Source organism: Neolamprologus brichardi, chromosome 16 (assembly GCF_056152115.1).
Source record: "Neolamprologus brichardi isolate AB-2024 chromosome 16, ASM5615211v1, whole genome shotgun sequence".
NCBI lineage: Eukaryota > Metazoa > Chordata > Actinopteri > Cichliformes > Cichlidae > Neolamprologus > Neolamprologus brichardi.
This window is the reverse complement of record NC_142119.1, coordinates 25,479,812-25,502,075: the sequence shown is the minus strand read 5'-3', so window position 1 is coordinate 25,502,075 and position 22,264 is coordinate 25,479,812. Positions and strand designations below refer to the sequence as shown.

At 37.2% G+C, this 22,264-nt stretch overlaps 3 protein-coding genes across 3 annotated transcripts in view; 2 read left to right on the top strand and 1 right to left on the bottom strand.

Moving 5' to 3' along the window:
- LOC102779061 (sodium channel protein type 1 subunit alpha-like) overlaps window positions 1-1,440 on the top strand; it is a 36,846-nt gene extending 35,406 nt beyond the window's left edge. The window contains exons 23-24 of the mRNA XM_087830071.1: window positions 79-349; window positions 446-1,440. Of these exons, the coding sequence (XP_087686197.1) occupies window positions 79-349; window positions 446-1,440 (1,266 nt within the window). The remainder of the gene's footprint in view (window positions 1-78; window positions 350-445) is intronic.
- A 9,731-nt stretch (window positions 1,441-11,171) lies between these two features.
- Window positions 11,172-14,981, bottom strand: slc38a11 (solute carrier family 38 member 11). The gene is made up of 12 exons (XM_087829849.1): window positions 14,901-14,981; window positions 14,665-14,785; window positions 14,161-14,235; window positions 13,904-14,038; window positions 13,687-13,752; window positions 13,487-13,593; window positions 13,327-13,406; window positions 13,089-13,159; window positions 12,157-12,318; window positions 11,953-12,065; window positions 11,564-11,695; window positions 11,172-11,475 (listed from the first exon to the last, which is right to left on the bottom strand). Exons 1-12 carry the CDS (start codon window positions 14,910-14,912, stop codon window positions 11,236-11,238), a joined length of 1,314 nt encoding a protein of 437 aa, XP_087685975.1. The 5' UTR covers window positions 14,913-14,981; the 3' UTR covers window positions 11,172-11,235.
- Window positions 14,982-16,184: 1,203 nt separating this feature from the next.
- LOC148098275 (sodium channel protein type 2 subunit alpha-like) lies at window positions 16,185-22,157 on the top strand. Its single transcript, XM_087830070.1, has 3 exons — window positions 16,185-16,322; window positions 21,309-21,627; window positions 22,017-22,157. Exons 2-3 carry the CDS (start codon window positions 21,364-21,366, stop codon window positions 22,155-22,157), a joined length of 405 nt encoding a protein of 134 aa, XP_087686196.1. The 5' UTR covers window positions 16,185-16,322; window positions 21,309-21,363.
- The last annotated feature ends 107 nt before the right edge of the window (window positions 22,158-22,264 follow it).

The window sequence follows — 22,264 nt, the reverse complement described above, 5'->3', positions numbered from 1 at the left end:
TCAATATGAATTAAAAATCTTATTGTTTTTCTTCTAAAATGTATTCTTGTTTATTTTACCCATGTCTATCTGTTTCAGAACAAGATTCTAGGATTTATTTTTGATTTTACAACCAAGAAATCTTTTGATATTGTGATCATGGTTCTAATATCACTTAATATGATTGCTATGATGGTGGAAACTGATGAACAATCAGAGTACAAGAAAAAGGTTCTCTACTATATAAATGTGGTATTCATTGTCGTGTTCACTGGAGAGTGCTTATTGAAGATGGTCTCGCTCCGGCACTACTTTTTCATGAATGGCTGGAATATATTTGATTTCATCGTTGTTATTCTGTCAATCATCGGTATGACTCACATCTATTTACAGTTTATCTCTGACAAGTTTTTAATATAGCAGTAATCTGTCATTCAGTGTTTAATCATTTCATTTCTTTCTTTAGGTTTGTTTCTCTCTAAAATAATAGAAAAATACTTTCTTTCACCAACCTTGTTCAGAGTCATCCGACTGGCACGGATTGGCCGCGTCCTCCGCCTTGTTAAAAGAGCCAAAAGAATCCGCACACTCTTGTTTGCCTTGATGATGTCACTTCCTGCCTTGTTCAACATTGGTCTCTTGCTGTTCTTGGTGATGTTCATCTATGCCATCATTGGCATGTCAAACTTTGCATATGTCAAGAAGGAAAAAGGTATTGATGATCTTTTCAATTTTGAGACTTTTGCGAACAGCATAATCTGTCTGTTCCAAATCACCACCTCAGGTGGCTGGGATACCCTACTACATCCCATTCTCAACACAAATCGAGATGACTGTGACCCTGAGATGGAGAATCCTGGTAGTACTTTTAAAGGAAACTGTGGGAATCCTGCAGTGGGAATTACCTTCTTTGTGAGCTATATCATTATCTCTTTCCTTATTGTGGTGAATATGTACATTGCAGTCATCCTGGAAAACTTTGGTGTAGCTACTGAAGAGAGCGCTGACCCACTGAGTGAGGATGATTTTGAAATTTTTTATGAGGTCTGGGAAAGGTTTGATCCTCATGCAACACAGTTCATTGAGTATAAAAAGCTTTCAGAATTTGCAGATAATCTGGAACCACCATTGCGCATAGCCAAGCCTAACAAGTTTGACCTGATCTCTATGGACTTACCCATCGTGAGTGGTGACCGCATTCACTGCCTAGACATCCTGTTTGCATTCACAAAGCGTGTTCTAGGCGAGGGTGGAGAAATGGACATTCTAAAGGAGCAAATGGAAGAGCGCTTCATGGCTTCGAATCTTTCAAAGGTGTCCTACGAACCCATCAGTACCACCATCCGGCGCAGACAGGAGGCTGTTTCAGTTGTTGTGATCCAGAGAGCATTTCGGAAGTATGTACGGGAAAGTCTAAGAAAAGACACAAGACTCCATGAGACATCAAGTAATAACAATTAAAAGGATGAAAAGCTCATTAACATGGAAAAGGATGACACAGATAAACTTTAAGAAAAACTTCCAGTGCCGATAAAAGCAAACTGACACTTTCTGCGGCCTCTCAGCGTTCATGTAGAAATAGAAATAGAAAATAGAAATAACAAATAGAAAAAACAAATTTGAAAAAGACAAAAGTGAAAAGGAATTTGTGAACAAAGACGTCAAAGAACAAGATATATAAAAGGAAATCTGTGCTACACCAAAGACACTGTAGTGAATGCAAAATGTTTACAACCTTTTACAGTGATCATGATATCCACTGGAGTCTCTTTTTTAATATGGATATCTGCTATTTCAAACTGACTGTAATTTTTTTTATCTTAGAGAATAGACAAGTATCATTTAGGCTATAATATGACTCGCTTGGAAGGATTAAGGAGCAAGGATCCCTTATGTCTGCTAAGGATGGGCATCATTACTTAAAGTGTTATGAAACGCATATAAGTTAATCCTTTAACTTGTATTGAAGCTAATTTTGCTACCTGGTGTCTTTAATTCACTAGCTGTGACCTGACTAACCTAAATGGATCCTGACTTAGGTCTGACAGCATTCCCAATAGATAATTGCAGATGGCAGAGCAACAGTTAAGGCTAAGGCTTGGGGAAGGCCTCAGAGAAGAATGGTGGCTTTCCAGCCAGGCATTTCCCAATGTAATAATGAGAGACGCATGATGATGATGCACTACAAACAGCTTGTAGTACAGGGCATATATAGTTGTATACAGAGAACTAGAAGGGGAGTGTTTGTCCCCACTTCAAAATGCAGATAAATTATCTCCAATTCACTAGCTGGGACTGCATCCTCATTTAGATATGACAGCATTTCTAGTGGAAATCAATTGAGGCTGCTGCTTGGGGAAGGCCCCAGAAGAGACTGGCTGCAGCTCCTGGGCTAGGCAAATCCCCAAAGAAGGAATCCCCAGGAAGCAGTGATGAAAATGTGTGTTGCAAATGTAAAAGATGGTTGCAAATATATGATTGGTAGATTGACCTCATGACCTCAAACTGGTGATCTGTGATTTCACTGACTGAAGTGGATGTAATGGCAGAAATGCAGAAAGAATAACTGGAGAAGAGATCCGAAGTATTCCCGATGATGAGAGAACTTAAAGCTGAAAGTAATGGATCAAAGGCTAGTAAATCCTTAGGGGTGAGTCTATCTTGAAAAAGAATATGAAATCGGGATTACCTGGCTGGGTAGTTTACTTCATTTTGTGTCATTTTTATGACTACTGTGTAGATTTCGTAAAATAATCAAGGTGACAATAAGCAGTTTTGTAAACACTGGTTGAATTTGGAAGAACAATTACAGGAGAACCACCTTCCATGACAACCCCATGATATGCTAACCCAGAGAACTAGGAGTAGTAAGAGCTAAATGTCGTCAAGTGGGAAAGCTGATAATCATATAAGAAAAAGAAAAAGAAAATAGCCAATTGAGATGGCTAGCAGATATTGCCAGAACCAAATTTCAGCTTGGACAAGCTATCCAGAATAATTGTGTCAAAAATTGAAATGATGAAAGTGAGAAATGAAGGGAGGCCTTGAGGAGTTATGCACAGGGTAAAGTTCAGGTGTCCTAAACGGAGGGGGGGGGGGGGGGGGGGGGGGGTAGCCATTTGTTTGCAAGAGGAGCAAGAAAATGCTTTTGGAGGAGGAAATTAATGCCACTGGGTTTTCCCATGGCCAGAGAAACCTGGAACCAGATGATGTTGAGGGTCAGTGGGGTTGTGTGGGCATGCTGGGCAGGAATGACAGTATCTGTAGAATGAGCAGGAGTCCAGGTAGCGGCACAGACATGGAACTTGTGAAGTCATTGAAATAATTGCAAACTGTGCAGTCTCCTAGTTGAATGACGAGTCTACCCTTACTATCTATGCCAGGTGGCAAATGAATGCACGCAAAAGATTGCGTTGGTTTGAATTTTTGGAGGAGCGGCTGGAGCTGGATGAAGCAGGATGTGAAGGTGCTCCACATATCAAACAAAAATGAGAATAAACAGCTTGTAGTACAGGAGGGTCATATATAGCCAAAGAACCAGAAAGGGCGTATTTCAGGTGTGATTCTGCTCCTGAAATTCTAAATAATTTTTTCCAATTGTTGTCATACCACTGACTGTTATATTACTCAAGCAGGGGGGAAAGGTTGTATGTTATCACTAAATAAAAATCATGATTTGGTTAATTTTCTTTCTATATTTATTTTTTTCTTTTTTTTACTCTTTCAAAATGGTTCTATCTTCAGGTATTGGCTTTCCACCAAAAATCACTACTTTAAAAGAAAACTAATGGCACAGTATCAATGATTATGCATGCCAGAGTGTGTGCCATGATTTGTCCCAGTCCATCAGGTGCAAAAATGTCATGAGGAGGCTGGGTTTTTTTTACACATTACAGAAACTTTCCTTGTAGTAGAAAAAACAAATCCAAGCCGAGTTTGTTGATTATCTTAGATTATCAGTGTCAGAGCAGAAACCCTAGAAAAATACTTTGCAAATTGTTAGATAATTTTTTAAATTGTTGACATTCCTGTGTTCCAGCTATCTAAAATTTAGACTATTGCTAAACATGTATACATTTTACCATTAAAGGCTCTATACAATATGAAGTAAATGTGTATGTTTAACTGCAGTTTTTACAAAAGCATTCACTGCAGCTGGAAGAACCATATAAAATGTCAACTTTCTGGTCAGTGTCAGTGTGAATGCCCTCACTGAAACTGTTTACATGCTTGTTTGTGTCATGCTGTGGTTCAGTAAGTTGGTACGATGTATGTTAGAAGATGATAAGCTTTACTACAATATTAGTTCACTCTAGCAGTCTGACATTAGACAAAATTAAACATAGGAACCAGTGCTTCAATAGGAGTACGCATGGGTACATGACAAACATATGCATAGTAATAGTGCACTTGAGAGTAATTTGACAAGGTATGCAACTTTACCATTTTATACCTGTTTTTGATTGTCCTAGTACCAGTTTAAGTCTGTCACTGGCAAATAACTGTGTAAGCAGCTTATTAAACTAAACTCATGCTTGTTGGGATTTGTTGGGATTTTCTGTATCTCATAAAACAAGACTGATAATGCAGGTCACATAAATCAAGGCAGTCCATTTTTCTATTACATAAAATGTCTGAATGTTGATGGAAAACTTGTAAAAGTTTCTATTAAGAATACACAAAGGCCTAATTTATACAAGTTCATTTTTAATGTTACAGGCTGACAGTGGGAGTGGTCTAACTGTAGTATAACAGACATAAAAAAGCGCTATCCAGTTGTTAGGTGATGACGTGACGAATCCTACTTCCGGGCCTAAAGTAGTCTGCATTTAATATGTCTTTTGTGTTGTTAACATGTTTAATGTTTTGTATTTTCTTCTATTTAATCTCAAAAAGCTCCTAAAACAGTCAGTGATCACTGTTGACCTCCCTCGGCTTTTATTACCGCTAATCATTTATTTAAGCTCAGTTTTTAAAACCTTAGGATGTAACTACAACCCAGCCCATGCAGCAGTATATGAATGACTAACCTCGTGTTGTGGATGGATTATATCAGTTGTTCTCCTGGCTGAAGTTTGGTCCTTTTACAGCATCCTGCCATGTGATTACATTTGTTCCTGACCACCGAGAACACTCACGTTAACTTTTATCGAGTGGAAAAAAAGTTAGCTTGTTTATATTATGCTAACATAGCTGTGTCGCTAGCGGTCACGTAGCACATCATTATATAAATCAAATCAAATCACTTTTATTGTCACATCACATGTGCAGGTACACTGGTACAGTACATGCGAGTGAAATTCTTGTGTGCGAGCTTCACAAGCAGCAGAGTTGTGCAAAAATACAATAACATAAAACAAGCAAAATATAAGAATGGCTAAATCTGAGACTAATAAATATATGTACAATATATAATAGTATATGCATCACTGGATGTGTATACTAAATATGTTTTTCTACGTGTGTGTGTGTGTGTGTATACATATTTTACAAATTAAATAGAGTAAGCAATAAAATAAAATATATAAAAATATACAGAGGTTTGTAGTTGGATATTGTGCAAAACAGTGGCATTAATGTACAGTCTGGAGTGCAGGCCCATATACCAGCTAGCCAAACTTCAGTAACCCTACAAACGTCACTGCTGTTTAGTTTTCTGTCTTCATTTATGTTGGAAGTGATAACAGAGCTGTACGTTTTAATTTGTTTCCAAAACCCCGCAGTCAGGACATGCTATATTGTATTTAGATAGAAGCTAGCGAGCTAACTTCCTGCTAACTCCATTAAATGTCATAAATTCCGTTTTCATGGATGCCTGGATGTTAAACTCAACTGTTACACCTGGTAGAGCAGAACGCTGATCATTTTATTAAAGATGAAAGACTTTAGACAGTTTTTCAACTCTCAGTAATGCCATAGTGATATATGGACCTGCAGTGGAGTTTAGACCCAGACACGACTAGTTACGTCAGACTTAACGACCGGATAGCCATTATACAGGCAGGATCCACGCACTACTGTAAATTTAAACAGGCTAGTTTGAACTTCAATGTTGTATAAATAGACAACCATGAGGTGTTTAAGGACAAAAAATATTTAAAAACCATACATGAATATTTACTGAAAGGTTTCACTGGTACATACAGTTATTGCATTGGAATCTGTCTGGTAACAAAGACAAGTCATTCTTCTGTTTCCTGAATGAACCAGAGATGCCTCTCTTCAGCTTTTCTCCTCCTGTTATCCCTCTGCTCCCAGACCACCAAAAAAACAAACCAAAAATAAGCAAAAAATAATCATTTAAACATATCAAAAAATATTCAAGGAAATACAAATCACAAAAACACAATGTAAATATACAATATAGCATCCTCAGCTTTCCCAAAGAATAAAATAACTAAGTGTGTATTATTAAAAATGAGGTCTCTCTCTCCTCTAAGTCCCTGTTAATCCATTATTTATTATTCGGTTAAATGATTTATTCTGCTTCATAGAATAAATCAATTATTAGAAAAAAATAGAATAAATCAATTTCTTCTTCATAGAAGAAATCAATAAGTCAACACCCCCAAGTCATGCAAATTACCAGAATCCTTGAAGCACAGGCGGAGGAGTAACGCACATGAGATAAGGGACTATCAAAATAAAACAGAAAGTAACTAATAGATATAAATTTGACACAAATAACAGGGAAGCCAGATAGCGACACTAACAGCAACACGAACAGGACACACAGACACCAGACCGATATTGGGACATAACAGGAGACAGAAATGGTGGAGATTGTGGAGGAAAGACAAGGAAAAACTGATACACCAGAAAAAAAATTGAGCAATTACTACAACCTCTGAGCTCAAAGGTCTTGATGCATGCTCAATCATCCAGGTAAGGAAATCCCAAAAAATTGATTCTGTTCACTTTGGATGTAACGTGGACACTCTTTCAATGATGAGGATGAAGACCCAAGACCTCAACAATTAATCAACCATAGACTCAAACAGAGTTTTAATTGATTTGAAAGACTAACGCTTAGTCTTGTCCACCCTAATTGGAAAACTCAAAATCCATCTGATTTCTGATTTCAGATAGAATAATAATTGAAGATGATTTTGAACCATAAAGTAACATCCTCATAGCAGCATTTAATCTATTATTGGACTCAATTAACTTTTCTCAAAATGTTAAAAAAAACTCCACCTAAACTTTAATCACACTCTGGATCTTCTTCTGTTATATAGTACAGAAACTGAACATTTAATAGTGTTCCCTAAAAACCATCTGATCATGTCTTAATAACATTTACGTTTACAATAATGGATTACAGCAGTGGGGTAATATATTTCATTAAACTAGATGCCTTTATGAAAGTCCATCCTTGTCAGGGTTGTGGGGGCTAGGCTAGGTGGTGGGATCAACCACAAATTTGATATAGCTGAGTGGTGGGATCAACCTTCTTGCTGTGAGGCAACAGTGCTAATCACCACACAACCATGCTTCCTCAAAATTTTCTTTATAAAAGTGCTTTCTCTCCATGTCTTTCTCTCCGATTGATCCTTCTCCAAACCGTCAGTGTGTCTATTAGGTACCTTTCCTTCAGGTAATTTGTCTTAACTAATTACAGGCGAATCCCCAACCTTCCTTTTATCTCAAAAATCGAGAGAGTAGTTTTAACTAAGTTTTAAGTAGTTTTAAGAGTAGTTTATAGTGATCATTTGGAGAGGAATGGTTTTTGAAAAGTTTTGGTCAGGTTTCACTACTCATCAGAGTACAGAAAAAGCTTTAGTGAAGGTTACAAATGTACTTCCTATGGCCTCTATGAGTGGACTCATTTCTGTGCTTGTCCTGCTACCTCAGTGCAGAGTTTGATACTGTTGACCATAATATTTTATTACAGCAATTAGAGCATGCTCTAAGGTACTGTGCTGCAGTGGTTTGAATCATATCTATCTAATAGACTCACGTTTGTTTGTGTAAATAGGGAGTCGTCTTCACACACTAAGATTGATTATGGAGTTCCACAGGGTTCCATGCTAGGACCAATTCTATTTACATTATACATGCAGATGATACCCAACTTTTTCTGTCTATAAAGCCAGAAGACACACACAAATTAGTTAAACTGCTAAAATGTCTTAAAAACATATTAAAAAGATCTTGGGGACCTAAAGACCTGGATGACCTCTAATTTTCTGTTTCTAAATTCAGATAAAACTGAGGTTGTTTTTCTCGGCTCTAGTAATCTTGGAAATATGCTGCTTAACCAGATGTTTACTTTGGATGGCATTACAATGGCCTCCAGTAACATAGTTAGGGTTGGATCAGGTGACCCTGAATCCTTCCTTAGTTATGCTGCAATAGGCTTAGGCTGCTGGGGGTTTCCCATGATGCACTGACTGTTTCTCTTTCACTCACTATGTGCTAAAATTATAATAATAATTATTATTATTATTAGTAGTAGTAGTAGTAGTATTTTATTCTGTCCCACTGTTGCCAAGTGGTTGCTCAAAGTGGGTTGTTTAATTTTTTGGTTTTCTCTCTGTTATTTTAGGGTTTAACCTGCAAAATAAAAGTCCTTAAAGCAACTGTTTTGATATAGCACTACATGAATAAAACTGAATTTAGTTGAATTGAAGACCATTTTCTCTAGTTTAGCTTCTTCAGTCTCAAAACATCCAGCCCAGTATTAAAACACACCATAGCTCACTATCAGTAACAGCTTGCTAGGCCTTAATGCTCATTTTTCTTATCCTGTATTGCATCTGCTTGGTGGATATTGTTAAATCATACCCAAAATTTTGCCTTTTGAGCACAGAGAATCTGTGTGGGATTTCTGATAGCAGCATGACATTTCTGGACAGTTAGCAGCATCATTCAATGACACAAAAGTGATGGTTACAGTTAGAAATACTTTTTTTTTCTTAAATGCGTTATTTAATTGCTTATAGAAGACTGAAGCAAGAAAAAAAATGATACCTATTGTTAAATAATATACGTGTATGTGTTAGCAACAACTGTGCTTGAAAACAGTCAGCCTGATAATTCTGGCATGGTTAGGATTTTGATAACAAATGACACGTAGTTTTGAGGGTTACATAAATCTTCACGTATGACTGTGTTTGAAAAAGTGAGAGGCAGTCGCTTAAGTTACCCCAAATATGAAAAGCCAGAAAAAAGAAACATGTCTTCATCCACACCCCAGCAGGTTATAAAGTAATGTAATTTATTTTTCCAAATAATACTCAAACCACAGAAAGATAATCTGCTACTCTCTATTGTCAAGGAGTGTGGCTGTGCTCTCAGATGACACAATACTTATAGAATATGAATAAAATTCAGACTGAGAGAGCTGTGTTTTGTTTTGGTGTATTTTGTCTTGGGGGGTTTTTTTGTTGTTTTTTTTTTAGAACTATAATGTGCCTGAATGCTATTTTAACAAATGGGGAAATCACAGCGTGCAGGTCAAGACTTGAAACTTTGTACAGCTATTGTGGAAGACTGAATTGGAAACTGTCATATGCTCAAATTCTCCATCTCACCTCTAATTTCAATCTGAAAATCTCATGAGATGGCCTCTGAATGCCAAGAAAATAAAGACCAACTATAAAAAGCTAATTTTTATGATTCCAAACACCGGATTACAAGCAGCTGACACCATCTCCAAGGCTATAAACCAAAAGCTGATATAAAATTTTTTCCCTATAATGTCTTAACAGCATCTTTAACCGCAATTTGGACAGAAAAAAAAAACAACATTTGTATTACAGAATATCAAATCAACAAACCTAATCCATGCACCATTTGCAAAAACAGCAACAACAAAAAATGCCACTAGGCTCATCACAGAGACAGAGGAGGTAGAATGTTTTACCTTCAAAACTGTTCCCACGAGCTCGACATATGGTCAAGGCAATTTCTCAGTAAAACGTTGGAAATGAAAAGAGTTCAAAGGTTGAAACATTTCCAACTGTGACTCAGCTGAGATGTACTATGGAAGAGATTCAGGGCCACTGGGGAAAAAAGTGGGCACCTCTTTTTTTCTTTTCTCAGAATTCTGAGATTAACAGTTATTACAGCTGGCAAACCAAATGACTGATCTACATACCTTAGACCAGAGCTCCATGGATGAGACTGGCAGTCAAACCGGCTTTTTTCAAGTGATGCAATCGGGCAAATATTGAAATACGGGCGAAAACCACACGAGATCATCAGATTATAATTTGCATGCAGTTTCCTCCTTTCTTTTAATGAAAAAGATGGCATTGTAATTAAACGTTTTACTGATCACGCCTTGCTGGTTTTCTAGCAGCTTCAAACTTCCATCACCATCAGTATTAACCTTGGTTGTGGAGTCCTACTGTCTCGATAAATGATCCATAACTCCGTTTTGCAGTCCATCCTAGAGTAGTTTATCCTCCCCCTCCCTTCCTATGAACCACATGCAGTCATATATGTGTGTCTATTGATACAGTGCACAACTCTGCCAACTTTTCTGCGTACATCTCTGACGCTGCATCGCAACACTGAAGCGCAAAAACGGGGCGTTTCTCTCATTTGCTCCCTAGTATTAATGAGGCTTTCAGCATATAACGGTAGCGCATTCGAGTAAACTGGCAACTTGACATTACCACGTAAAGTAACAACTTAGCTCAACCACCTATTAATAAAATCCACAGGCGACTGTGTCCATTCAGTGAAATAAAGCGCAGACAAAAGAAGCCTTGTTGGTTTTTTACTTCATTTTAATAAACGCTTTATTTGTCTACAGCGACATCATGCGGGAATATGCGGAAGCCAACAATTTCCCTTCCATGTATATAATAAACACAAGTACCAAGAAAAGTCTGTAGTCTAAAATAATCACAATAATAATGATAACTTAAATTAATTTATTAGAATAAAGTAAAACAGGATTTGAATACCTTAATATCACACTCATCCATGATGAGTATTCCCAAGAACAACAGTCGGCCACCTAGGTTGTGGCCACCATTAAAAAGTCTCCCTTAAAGTTTTTCTTTTTCTTTTTATGACAAAAGTTTGAAAAAACTATATATCCTGATTTTTTACTAAAATGTAAATTCATGTTAATGGAGGGTCCTTCCTCTTCCACCCTACAGTCTGAAATATAAGGCAAAGCACCAATAACCTAGCAGCCAATAAACATATAACAGAATTGAGGAAAGTGTGTCCGTATACATTAGGAAAACAAAAAAGTTGGGTTTTTTTTTAGACATCTAAATATTTGACACATTATTTTCATACAGGTGGTACAGTGCTAGAGGCATTGGCATCTGCACAGTAGAACATCTCCACTCCATGTGAACAGCCTTGTGGGTAGATGCCAGTCATGATCAAACCAGTGATCATGATGAACAAGCCGATTATTATTAACACCGCGGGTATCAAGTTTTCACCATCGAACCAGCGGCCAGAGGAAAGCTTAAGGAAGCAGGCAGATGGGATGATGAAGATCAGAGGTGTGGCACTCAGAGCACCCTGGATGGAAGAAGATAATATCAGTAAGATAAAGAGAAGAATGAATTAGCATACCTAAATAAATAATTTTATGTCAGTGCAGACTTACATTCAGTTCCAAAACAACTCCTAGACAGTCATAGGCCAAAGATACTGATGTGCAGACTACAACTATGAGCATGGTTATGGCTGCATGTTCAGTTTTTGAAAGATCTCGGCTGCAAATGACATTAGATACTACCTGAAAAATACATTTGTGAGAAAATGAATATATTTAAATATATATGCATTTTCTATAGCTGTTAAAAGATTTTTAAAAACTAAAACAAAATTACACTCAGGAAGCTGCTGAAGTATTTAAAAGATGTTGCTGTAGTCTTTCTATTTGAGAAGTCTTGCTGAAGCATTTGCGTGCAAGTGGCTATATCACTTCCCCACATATGTAATCATTTAACAGTTATTTTTTTTCTGATTGGCCTGTCAAATAGTATTACTTACTTCTCGTGTCACAAAGCACTCCAGTGGGAATGTCGTTATTATACTGATGCCAAAACAGAAGCGGCCAAATGTTGCCAGGTTATCATTTCTACAGTAGTTCTCAAATATGTCTCCTAAAAAGCATAAATTCTGATATAATTAAACATGTTTTTGTGGCATTTAAATTGCACAGACACCTGCTATACATTATGTACTACATGGTACCTTGTGTGTAGCCAGTGAAAGTTGTATAGCCAGCAACGGCAAATCCAGCACTGATTATTAGTGCTAAGCCTACGGAGATGTGAGTGACTTGAGACCAGTTAGAAAGAGTGGGCTGCTCCAGTGAGCCATAGATAAGAAAGCTGTTGTGGTGGCATATGAAGGCTAAGGACAAAAACAGAGCAGAATATTGAAGTTCAGCTGACAAAAAACCACGCCGAAGAACAGTTTGAGGTGTTTCCCACATGTGGTATTAATGGTAAACTGAGCATATTATTTATGTTACACTTTTACTTGTCCTAACTTTCCAGCATATTAAAAAAAACATCAAAAGAGGCTGACAAGAATGCAGCTTTCTGGTAGCAGCATATTGTATTCTTTTGTGGCTGAGTGCCTCAAAATAATAGGCTTGATCTTCTTACAGTAAAGCTGGGTTGCAGGTCAGGGCTATGATGGATTTTGAAATTCTGAGCCTTAGCACTTGGATACTGATGAATAAGCAGTAATGGCTTAGTTAATACATTTTGGTCCCTTTTGATCAGGAAAACATGGAAATACATGAGGATCACTTAGTGTTATTGCCATGTAATGGTCTAATGACCAACAATTTTACAAAAGGAACAAAAAATGTTGCAAGAAGATAGTCAGCAATAAGCCATCATGTTTCTGGTCTCATAATTAGTCCATTATCTATAAGCCTTAACTTGTTTGGTCTCTAACACTTCCTGAGAAAAGTCTCAACCACCAATAAAACTCATGTTGGTGTTAAGCAAATGACACACTCTTTCATGAAATTCCTGATGTCATGAGGCTGGCATGCATGCTGTGCTTTTATTGTACTGTTTTCTTTTCTTGTCTTGTGGTAACATACAGTACTACTGAAAGTGTTCTAGAGATGTACAATATCAGTAGAAGCTCAATGCACACAAACTCACCAAAAGACATTACACCTACTGCCTGAATCGCATTCCACTTTGCAAATGCCCATGCATCATCTGTGGGGAGGCTAGAGGGTACATTTATATATTCAGTCATCAGAGAACACAAACATACATCAGTTTGTCTGTAAAATTGATAAATAGGTGATTTTAAAAAGAACCCCATGTTTCACAGACAAGTGCAATTAAGCAAAAATCTACGTGGATTAGCAAACTACAGAGTATTCATCCATACATTTGGGGTCCAAAGGTGGCTGCTCTGATGATTACAATGATGAGGATGATAACTGTCAGCACCATTGACAGGAAGGACACCTGGTAACACATGTGAATATTTTATAAGCTACTTTAAAATCACCACAGTGTGCTGGATGCTATAAAAAAACCAGACTTACCTTCCCAAGTCGCTCTATGTTTCGATAAAGCGAGAGGGGGAACGTGAAAACAACAGTTGATAATATGATCACAAAGTGACGCTCCGCGAGTATGTGATCTGGGCCAACTGTAACATAATAAATGTGAATGCAATAAATGTCAGTGTTTATTTATTACACGTTTTCTTATTTATAGGCAGAGATTTCACGTTTCACTACACCTCCAGGAATTCTTTGAAAGACTTTGGTCAATGTGTCACCGATTGTGATGTTGTAGCTGATCATCGCTGAAGGAGAAAAGTTCATTTTATTATTCCAATTCATTTTTGTTAACCAAAAGTCAATAGATGAACGGTAACAGGAATACAGCACTAAACAAATACTTTTCAGAGCATTAGCCAGAAGATGCTAAAAGGCTTGATTTAATACTGAACTTACCAATGAAAGGATAAAGAAACTGCAGTCCAGATAAAATTACAAATCCAGGGAAACCAAATGTGCTGTGTACAAGTGACTGATAACTGTTTGTCCCTGACAGGTTTCCTCCTTTTATAAGTAGAATGATTGAGTAATCTTCCATGAAAGACAAAGTAAAAAATATGTTATTTGTATTGGTTTCTTTTGTTTTGACTCATGTTTTGTGTGTTTTTCCCCCCATAAAGATAAAAAATAAAATACATCTTTAGTAGGCTTACCTGTGATGAATCCAACAACTATCAAAAGAAGAAGGCCAAAGGGAAGCCCTGCCTGGTTCAATGCGTATGGTAAACCTGGTTAAATAAATAGGAAAATGTACTGCTGCAGCTGATAATGTGTAGAATTTAAATTAAACATCTCCAGAAAGCAAAAACTGCAGAGTAAAGAAGCACCACAACATCTGCACTGGTTCTTAACAAACACATTTCAGTCTTTTTATTACTCATTTTTAATGGTGTAAGCATAACAAAGAGTTAAATTTATGAAACAGGGCAACAGGCGCTTGTCATATGATACAGCTGTGGGGCTTGAACAGTATGAAAGCTTCTCCTTGTTACACTGAAATGAGCAAAACTAACTGATTATTCAACAATATTTTTACAGAAATAACAGTTTGAAGTCTTTCAAAGGTTATCATCCAAGTAACTGTTTGCATATAATTTAGTTAACTTTTGTTTAAGGCAGTGTGGTAAAAGCTAAAGGCATCTCAAGTAAATATTTACCTATTATTCCAGATCCTATAATAGAATTGATAAAATTAAAAGATGCAGATATCATTGAACATCTCGACTTTCTGGCATCTTTTTGTAGAGGAATTAATGTGGTCCCTTCTTCAGAGTTTAACTGAAATTAATTTTTAAATGAAGAAGAAGAAGAAAAAGAAGAAGAAGAGAAAATCAGTTAATAAGAAAGACTTTAGTCTGCTATTAAAATCCTGCAAGCATCATTTTAGACATACCTGCTGAGCCATTTTTGAACACCTGTTGTTCTCAGTCGTCTCATTCTCGCTTCTGTTTAGCGGTTAACTCTCACATATTTGTGGGTGAGGTTTGTAAAAACGCCTCTCTGTTTCAGTTACTCGATTCAAAGCAAAAACGAAAATAACTCAACAGCGCCCTGGGTCGGTTGTTGGAATACGCTGCAAATTAAGCGTAGGAAATGCAGTGATGCAGAATAGGGGAGGATTCAGTTATATTAATTTTGTCAATGAGCCAAACCTACCGTAACTCAATTCTTAGGGGAGGAGTAGTTTGCACTTTGACACTTGTGCCGAAATATGTTTGGACGCATGCAAGGAAATTGCGAATTAAAGGATTTATTAAAGGATTAAAGGCTCTGTTAAAGCTCCCGTTGTTGAGAAAAAAAGATATACTGTACAGTACGTGTTTGTCTCACGTTGTGGGTTGTAAATATGAGATCAGGCCCTTTATTTCTTTTATATGCTAAACTACCTTTCCTCCCCAAAGGATACTGCGGCTACCACAGCAGAATCAGGCGTAAAGGAAAATGTGCTCGTAACGATAACTGGTACCGGTATTTATTTATTTATTTAATTACTTATTTCCAAGCTTAAACAGGAATAACGAGTTTAATATTGTTGAAAGTCTGATGAAAAAAGCAGGTGTCAAATTTCGAGTAACAATTTTTGTATTAAAATTTCACCTTTGTTTTGTGTAGGTCCACGTTTTAGCCACAATTCAGCCATTAGAAACACCCCATACTATACCACCATATGTATCCACCAGAGGGTATCAGACTGACATACTGACTCTTAAAACTCCTGACTCACACTCATCCACCCAACTTTATACAATAATTTCTTGCAAGGAAAACGACAATAGTGAATATATAGTCTGCTGCTGTGCCACCATGAAGCGATATAAACAGCTTTTTTTGTGTGTTTTTTCAAGGATTACAGCATTTCGGACAGAAGAAACCTGCCACCAATGACATCACGCCTCTTGGGCACACAGAGAGTTGTAGAACACAATCAGATCTATTACTGTGGCTTAAGTTGTTACTTTCTCACTGAACTCCAGAATCTTATTCTGGACGATTACACGCAGTGATTTTCACCATAATAATATCTGGTATCTGCCCTTACTCGGTATTATGGAAGCTCCCCGGAATCGCTTTACTACAGTACTCCCTCCTGCGCGGAGGGGCGGACACGGTCTCGCTCTCTTTCTCTCCCTCTCTCTCTCTCTCTCTCTCTCAGGGTTTTTCTACCGGAATCGTGGAAATGACCAGGTCTGCGTCGGGAGAAGCGTCAAACACCATAATCGGATTGACAGCCTTATTTTAAATCATTCTAAAAAGTTTCACTTTTTCAAGATATTCTCCAGAGAAATCTCCACCTGGCAAGGATGGAAAACTAATGGTGAGTGGTAAACACGGCAACTTTTTTATCCTAAATTTCTTTAAAAAAAAAAAAGAAGAAGAAGAAGAAGAAGAAGAAGAAGAAGAAGAAGAAAGTGTTTTTTGGTTTTTGTTATTGTTGGGTTTTTTTTTAAGTGGTCCTAATTATGAGAACTGTTTTCAAAGTTATTTTGTTTTGGTTGGTGATTGAGAAGTCTTACAGTGTTACATTTAAGAGACTATCTACCTATCTATCTTGGTGCCTTTATCTAAATTGAAGGTTATCCAAATATCTGCACAATATTTTTCAACCTTGGAAGTATGGCATAGTCTTTGTAGCTACATAAATGTTACTGATATCAGTTTTTATGGAAGCCCTGTGTAGAAAAACATGATTGAGTTCTCAAGACAAGACAAGACAACAGATTGCGGTTTACAATATATTACAAACGTTAATGGCCATGGCAGCAATTATTAACCCACACTCCATTTTAGATGACTTCCTGTTTCCCCTACTGTAAACATCTTTATTAGATTGTTGTCAATTAGAGATGAGAGTGTTCTGTTCAGTGCTATCTGCACCGTATGGTAGTCTGACAGGTTGTTCATAAAAGCATTTATTTCAGAGATTGTTAACAGCTATTCTGCCAACGCCCTGGATATGCCAGACTGAATCTTGACTCCGTACCTCGTTGGAGACAGCAGCAGGCATTATTTGTGAGCTAGAAATGTGAGTGTGTCACAAACCACCTCTTATCTCATCTAAGTACTAAGATGCACTTTGAGGTCATACAAATTAAGTTGCAGTAATGTACATAAAATATTAAAGCTTCTGTTTGACACTGTGTTTAATAGACTAGGTCAGTCATCTATTGCAACTTATTACCACGATTCAGTCTAATGTTTGGCGACTAATCAACTCCAAATACATTTTTTGAACATTCTGTTCTGTTGGGGGAACAAATTTCTCAGTCTTAGGTCAGTACGCAAACGTCCGTAATGCAGACTGGTTACTGATAAACTAAAGTGGGCACACTGAAGCTTTGAAGTGGTAGTGGCTCATATCTCAAGTTATGTATAATGAGTTGGGAACAGACTGACAGAATGATGCATGCCTCTTTAGAGGTTACTCACTGCAGGCTGAGGTACAGGAAATCAAGGTTTATTTTGTGTTTGCAGATAATCATGAGAATTTTGGTAAGTTTGTCTTACTGTTGCAGCTGTTTTGTAGTTATTGCTTTAACTTTAGAGTATTTAGACCATCAATTATTATTTTGTGTCAAATAACTAAAAAATGTATGGTACTACTGAGTGATTTACTTTTATATTGTGAAAGAACATGTCTCAATGCTATAGTCTATGAGCTGTCAAAGGCTTAATAGCTTAATAATAACTTAGGGAGCCAGAATATGGTAGGGCTACATGGATACAATAAACAAAAAATATCTTTATTTTCATCCCTTTCTTATGTATCTTACTAGTACAGGTTTGAAATCCACTTTGCATTCAGAACTGCCTTCATTTTACATGGCATAGTGTCAAGGTCCTGAAAACATTCCTGAGAGATTTTGTATGGAAGCCCATTTATGTATATATATATATATATATATATATATATATATATATATATATATATATATATATATATATATAAACTTAAAATTTTGAGTTATCTTTCTCAAGATTTTGACTTAGTTTTTTTTTAATTTCGGCTTATTAACTCAAAATTTTGATTTATTAACTTGAAATTTTGAGAGAAGTAACTCGAAATTTCGAGTTAGCTCTGCCAATCCGTAATCTACGTGGAATGCAGACTCAAAACCAGATCACAAATTGGCGCTTTTGAGAGTACGTTTGCTGATAGTAACGCCATGTGATTCAGCTAATACCACAAGGATTCATGAAGCCATGCTGAAAGTAATCAGCAATTTGTGCATTCATGAGTGGCTGTAATACTAGTAGCTTAGCTGTAGCATTTGTAGCTGTGGGCTTCAGCTTCCGGGTAACAAGGAAATTATGTCATTCACATAGATTACCGATTCGCAGCGCTAACTCGAAATTTCGAGAAAGGTGGATAATTTTTTTTTTGTTGTTTTTTAGTGGCGGAAACGGGCTTCCATAGCTTTGACATCATAGTGCCACACAGTTGTTGCAGATTTGTCAGCTGCTCATCCAGGATGCAAATCTCCCATTTCACCACATCCTAAAGGTGTTCTGTTGGATTGAGAGGTGGTGACTGTGGAGGTCATTTGAGTGCAGTGAACCGATTGTCTTGTTCAAGTGACTAGTCTGAGGTTATTTGAGCTTTCTGACACTGCATTACCCTGCTGAAAGCAGGCAACAGAAGATGGGTCTACTGTGGTCACAAATGGATGGACATGGGTCATCATCAATGGTCAGGTAGCCCGTAGCCTATAAATTTGGCCCAATATTAAGAAATACCATTGCATCACCATCTGCAGCCATAAACGTTAATACGAAGCAGGATGGATCCATGATTTTATGTTGTTTATGCCAAAATCAAATGATTGTCTAATGACTGTAGTTATTTAAGGAATAGTGAGGTTATTGTTAGATTTCAGCATCACCTATACAGTATTTATAAATATTAGGAAGGTTTAGCTTAGTGTGATGGCCAGAACATAAGAGAAGTGCTCTTTGGGTCTTATTTTGTGCTAAACATTTCCTCCTCAAGATAAGAAGGAACTTATCTTCACCATATAAAAGACAGTAGCAGAGAGTCGCCACTGGCCTGATGGTTTACTTTGGAAACTCTGGCCTAAATTTATTTTATGCTGAATTTGGATTTTGAGCTGACAAATGAAAACCACAGATTAACTTGATCAACCTGAATTCTAATTCTGATGAACATCTGTTATTTAGTACAAGAGTAGAGAAAAACACATTTGAAATGTTGTATCTACTCTTGCCCACATATAGGCAGATGTTACATGAGTTATCTACTCATACTAGAGTTAGTTACTCTATGACCTGTCTAGCTGATTTCCTTGAAAGTATAAAGCCAAGGTGGAATTCAGTGAGTGAATTTAATTAGCATCATCATCTTAAATTTAATTTGATGTCTGGTGCCCTTGATGTGACCTAACACTGACCATGAACATCACAGCTGCTCTACACCAGTCCAACATAATGCATTACTGTAAACTTAACAACAGAGATGCAAACTAACCAGCATAGCCTGCATTAAATCCCATAGTATATTTTATTCAACCTTTGAATAACAGAAAGTTAATATACTTCAATTTCCTTTGCAGGAAGTTTCCCAATGTGGAGAAAACATACTGAAACTTTAGCAACACACTGTGTACAGATTGAGTATTTAAAATGATTGAGGAAATTACAAGCTTTACATTTCCAATTCATCAAATGTCAATGAGCAGTCCTTACCTTTAAAAATAATCACATTTCTTCCTCTCCTGGTCTAGTCATTTTTACAACTTCATTATATCAGACCAGCTACTGCCCCTTGTTCACAAGGGGTTTGCTTGTATGTTTGATTTAGAAGATTTTTACACCAACTTTCCTGTGTCTCCTTCCAGTAATGAAGCAGGAGTCTTTTGCTTGTTTCACAAAGATTTCCTGAGAAATAAAGCAGTGTATCTTTAGCTAGCAGACACACTCTATGACAGGGGTGGGCAATTCCAGGCCTCGAGGGCCGGTGTCCTGCGGGTTTTAGATCTCACCTTGGGTCAACACACTTGAATCACATGATTAGTTCGTTACCAGGCCTCTGGAGAACTTCAGGACATGTTGAGGAGCTAATTTAGCCATCTAAATCAGCTGTGTTGGTTCAAGGGCATATCTAAAATCTGCAGGGACACCGGCCCTCGAGGCCTGGAGTTGCCCACCCCTGCTCTATGACATGCTGCACAGAAACAGCTTGTGTGTTTGTTGATGTTTGCTGCGCTGTTTGAATGTTTCATTTAAAATTTCCTGCCACTTAAAGAAACATTACTCGGTTTTATCTTCTACTGTGACACTAGAGAGATGCTTAAGTACCATGACTGCAACTTATTGGCATTGGCCCCAAAACACTGTTCTGGATCATTCCAGCCAACTTTAACCCTGAACATACTGCTATTATGATACATTAATTTTTTAACCTTTTTCTTTATGTGCAATAAGAAACGGGAATGGATATGCTAATAGGGTTTTCATGTATATTTTACTTTTTCCTACATTTAGGTTCAAATCAGTTCAATGTTTGAAAGTGTGCAGTGAAGGGAAATAATAATGTTCCTCAAATTTCTCATTTGATTATTTTACGAAGTAGAGACAAGAGACATTTAAAATGTAAGGAGTAAAAGTAAAAAGTTCTCTCTTGATTGTTATAATTCCATCACACATGTATAACTCGATGATAGGAACAGCTGATTGACCACTGATTTAGGGATTGATTTCTTGCATGTGTTTGATCACTGCACAACATGTCGAAGTTGTCTTTGACACTGTTGCATTTGGATCATTCTGAAACTCTCTGGCAGGGAACCCAGAGAGAGATACAGCACAGTCTATGGGGCATTCATATTTAATAGTGCATAGGTCTTTGTAACACATCACATTAGTCAGGCCTATTAGTAAGATGGATCTTTTCCTCTCACTGCTCTGTCTCAGTGAGGGAAAAGCAGACTTTTTCCATTTTGAGGGATGGAAGAGGAGTTGAGTCTCACCTGGAATTGATCATTGTCATGTAAAATCTTAATTTTATCTACTGACGAGCAGGTAATTAGATCTAATTTTACCATAGCTGAAAGGAATTTATATGTATGACAGCCAACATTAGGCTCATTATAGCTTCCTTGATCCTCTGACCTAAGAGCAGAAACAAACACACTGTTCTTTCTTCTTGATTAAAAATTATTAATGAGAGGCAGGTCATAACAAAACTAATTTTAATTCGCATTTTTTAGCCAAATAATGTTGGATGTAAGAAAAATATAACTCTGCTGTTTAAACTGCTCCCTATATTGTGTCTTTCTAATGCCAGAGGCCTTTCTGTTGCTCGAGGCTAGCTGCTCACTCTGAAGGTGCAGCATGAAAAGATGGAACAGCTGCTTGTACCACCAGGTCCAGACAGCTTCCGTCCCTTTACCCATGAGTCACTTAAAGCCATCGAAAAACGGATTACTGAAGAGAATGCCAAGAAACCCAAGGGAGAGAAGAAAAAGCGCAAAAATGAAATTAAGCTCAGACCAAACCGTGACCTGGAGGCAGGCAAACCACTCCCCCTTGTATATGGAGACATTCCTCAAGGTCTGGTGTCGATACCACTGGAGGACCTGGATCCCACCTACAGTAATCAGAAGGTAGGTTTGCTTGAATTTAAACTTGAACACTAAGCTCCAAGTTAAGATCTTTTCTCTGTAGTGTTCGGGTTTACATTAATTCATTATTTATGAAATTGCACGCAGCTATTAAAATTCCACTGTTGGTTTTAAATCTTAGATGAGAAGCCAATAAAAATGATTCATATGAAATATGAAAACCAACAGCAGTATATAAAGTTGTTAGCAAAATTCTTGAACCACCCTTAATTTCTCTATGTTTAAAATGCTTTAAACATAAAGAAATGAGGAGTGGCCCAAGACTTTTGCACAGTGTTGCATGATGTTGTAAACTATAATGCTAGACAGTCGAAGAGTATCCATATAAGAGTATAAAGATGTATAAATGTCTGTCTGTTTCTCTCCCCCAGACTTTTATTGTATTAAACAAAGGAAAGGTCATTTTTCGCTTCAATGCCAGTCCAGCCTTGTACCTCCTGAGTGCCTTCAACCCTCTACGAAGGCTATCAATTCAGATTCTGGTACACTCATATCCTTTCATTAGGATATGAATCTGATATGCATGAATAATGTTGATGTTGAGCTGTCTGCTGACCTAAGCCCAGGATTACATGTTCACTTTGTTCCTTTATTTACATGAAAAAATGATTTTACTTTC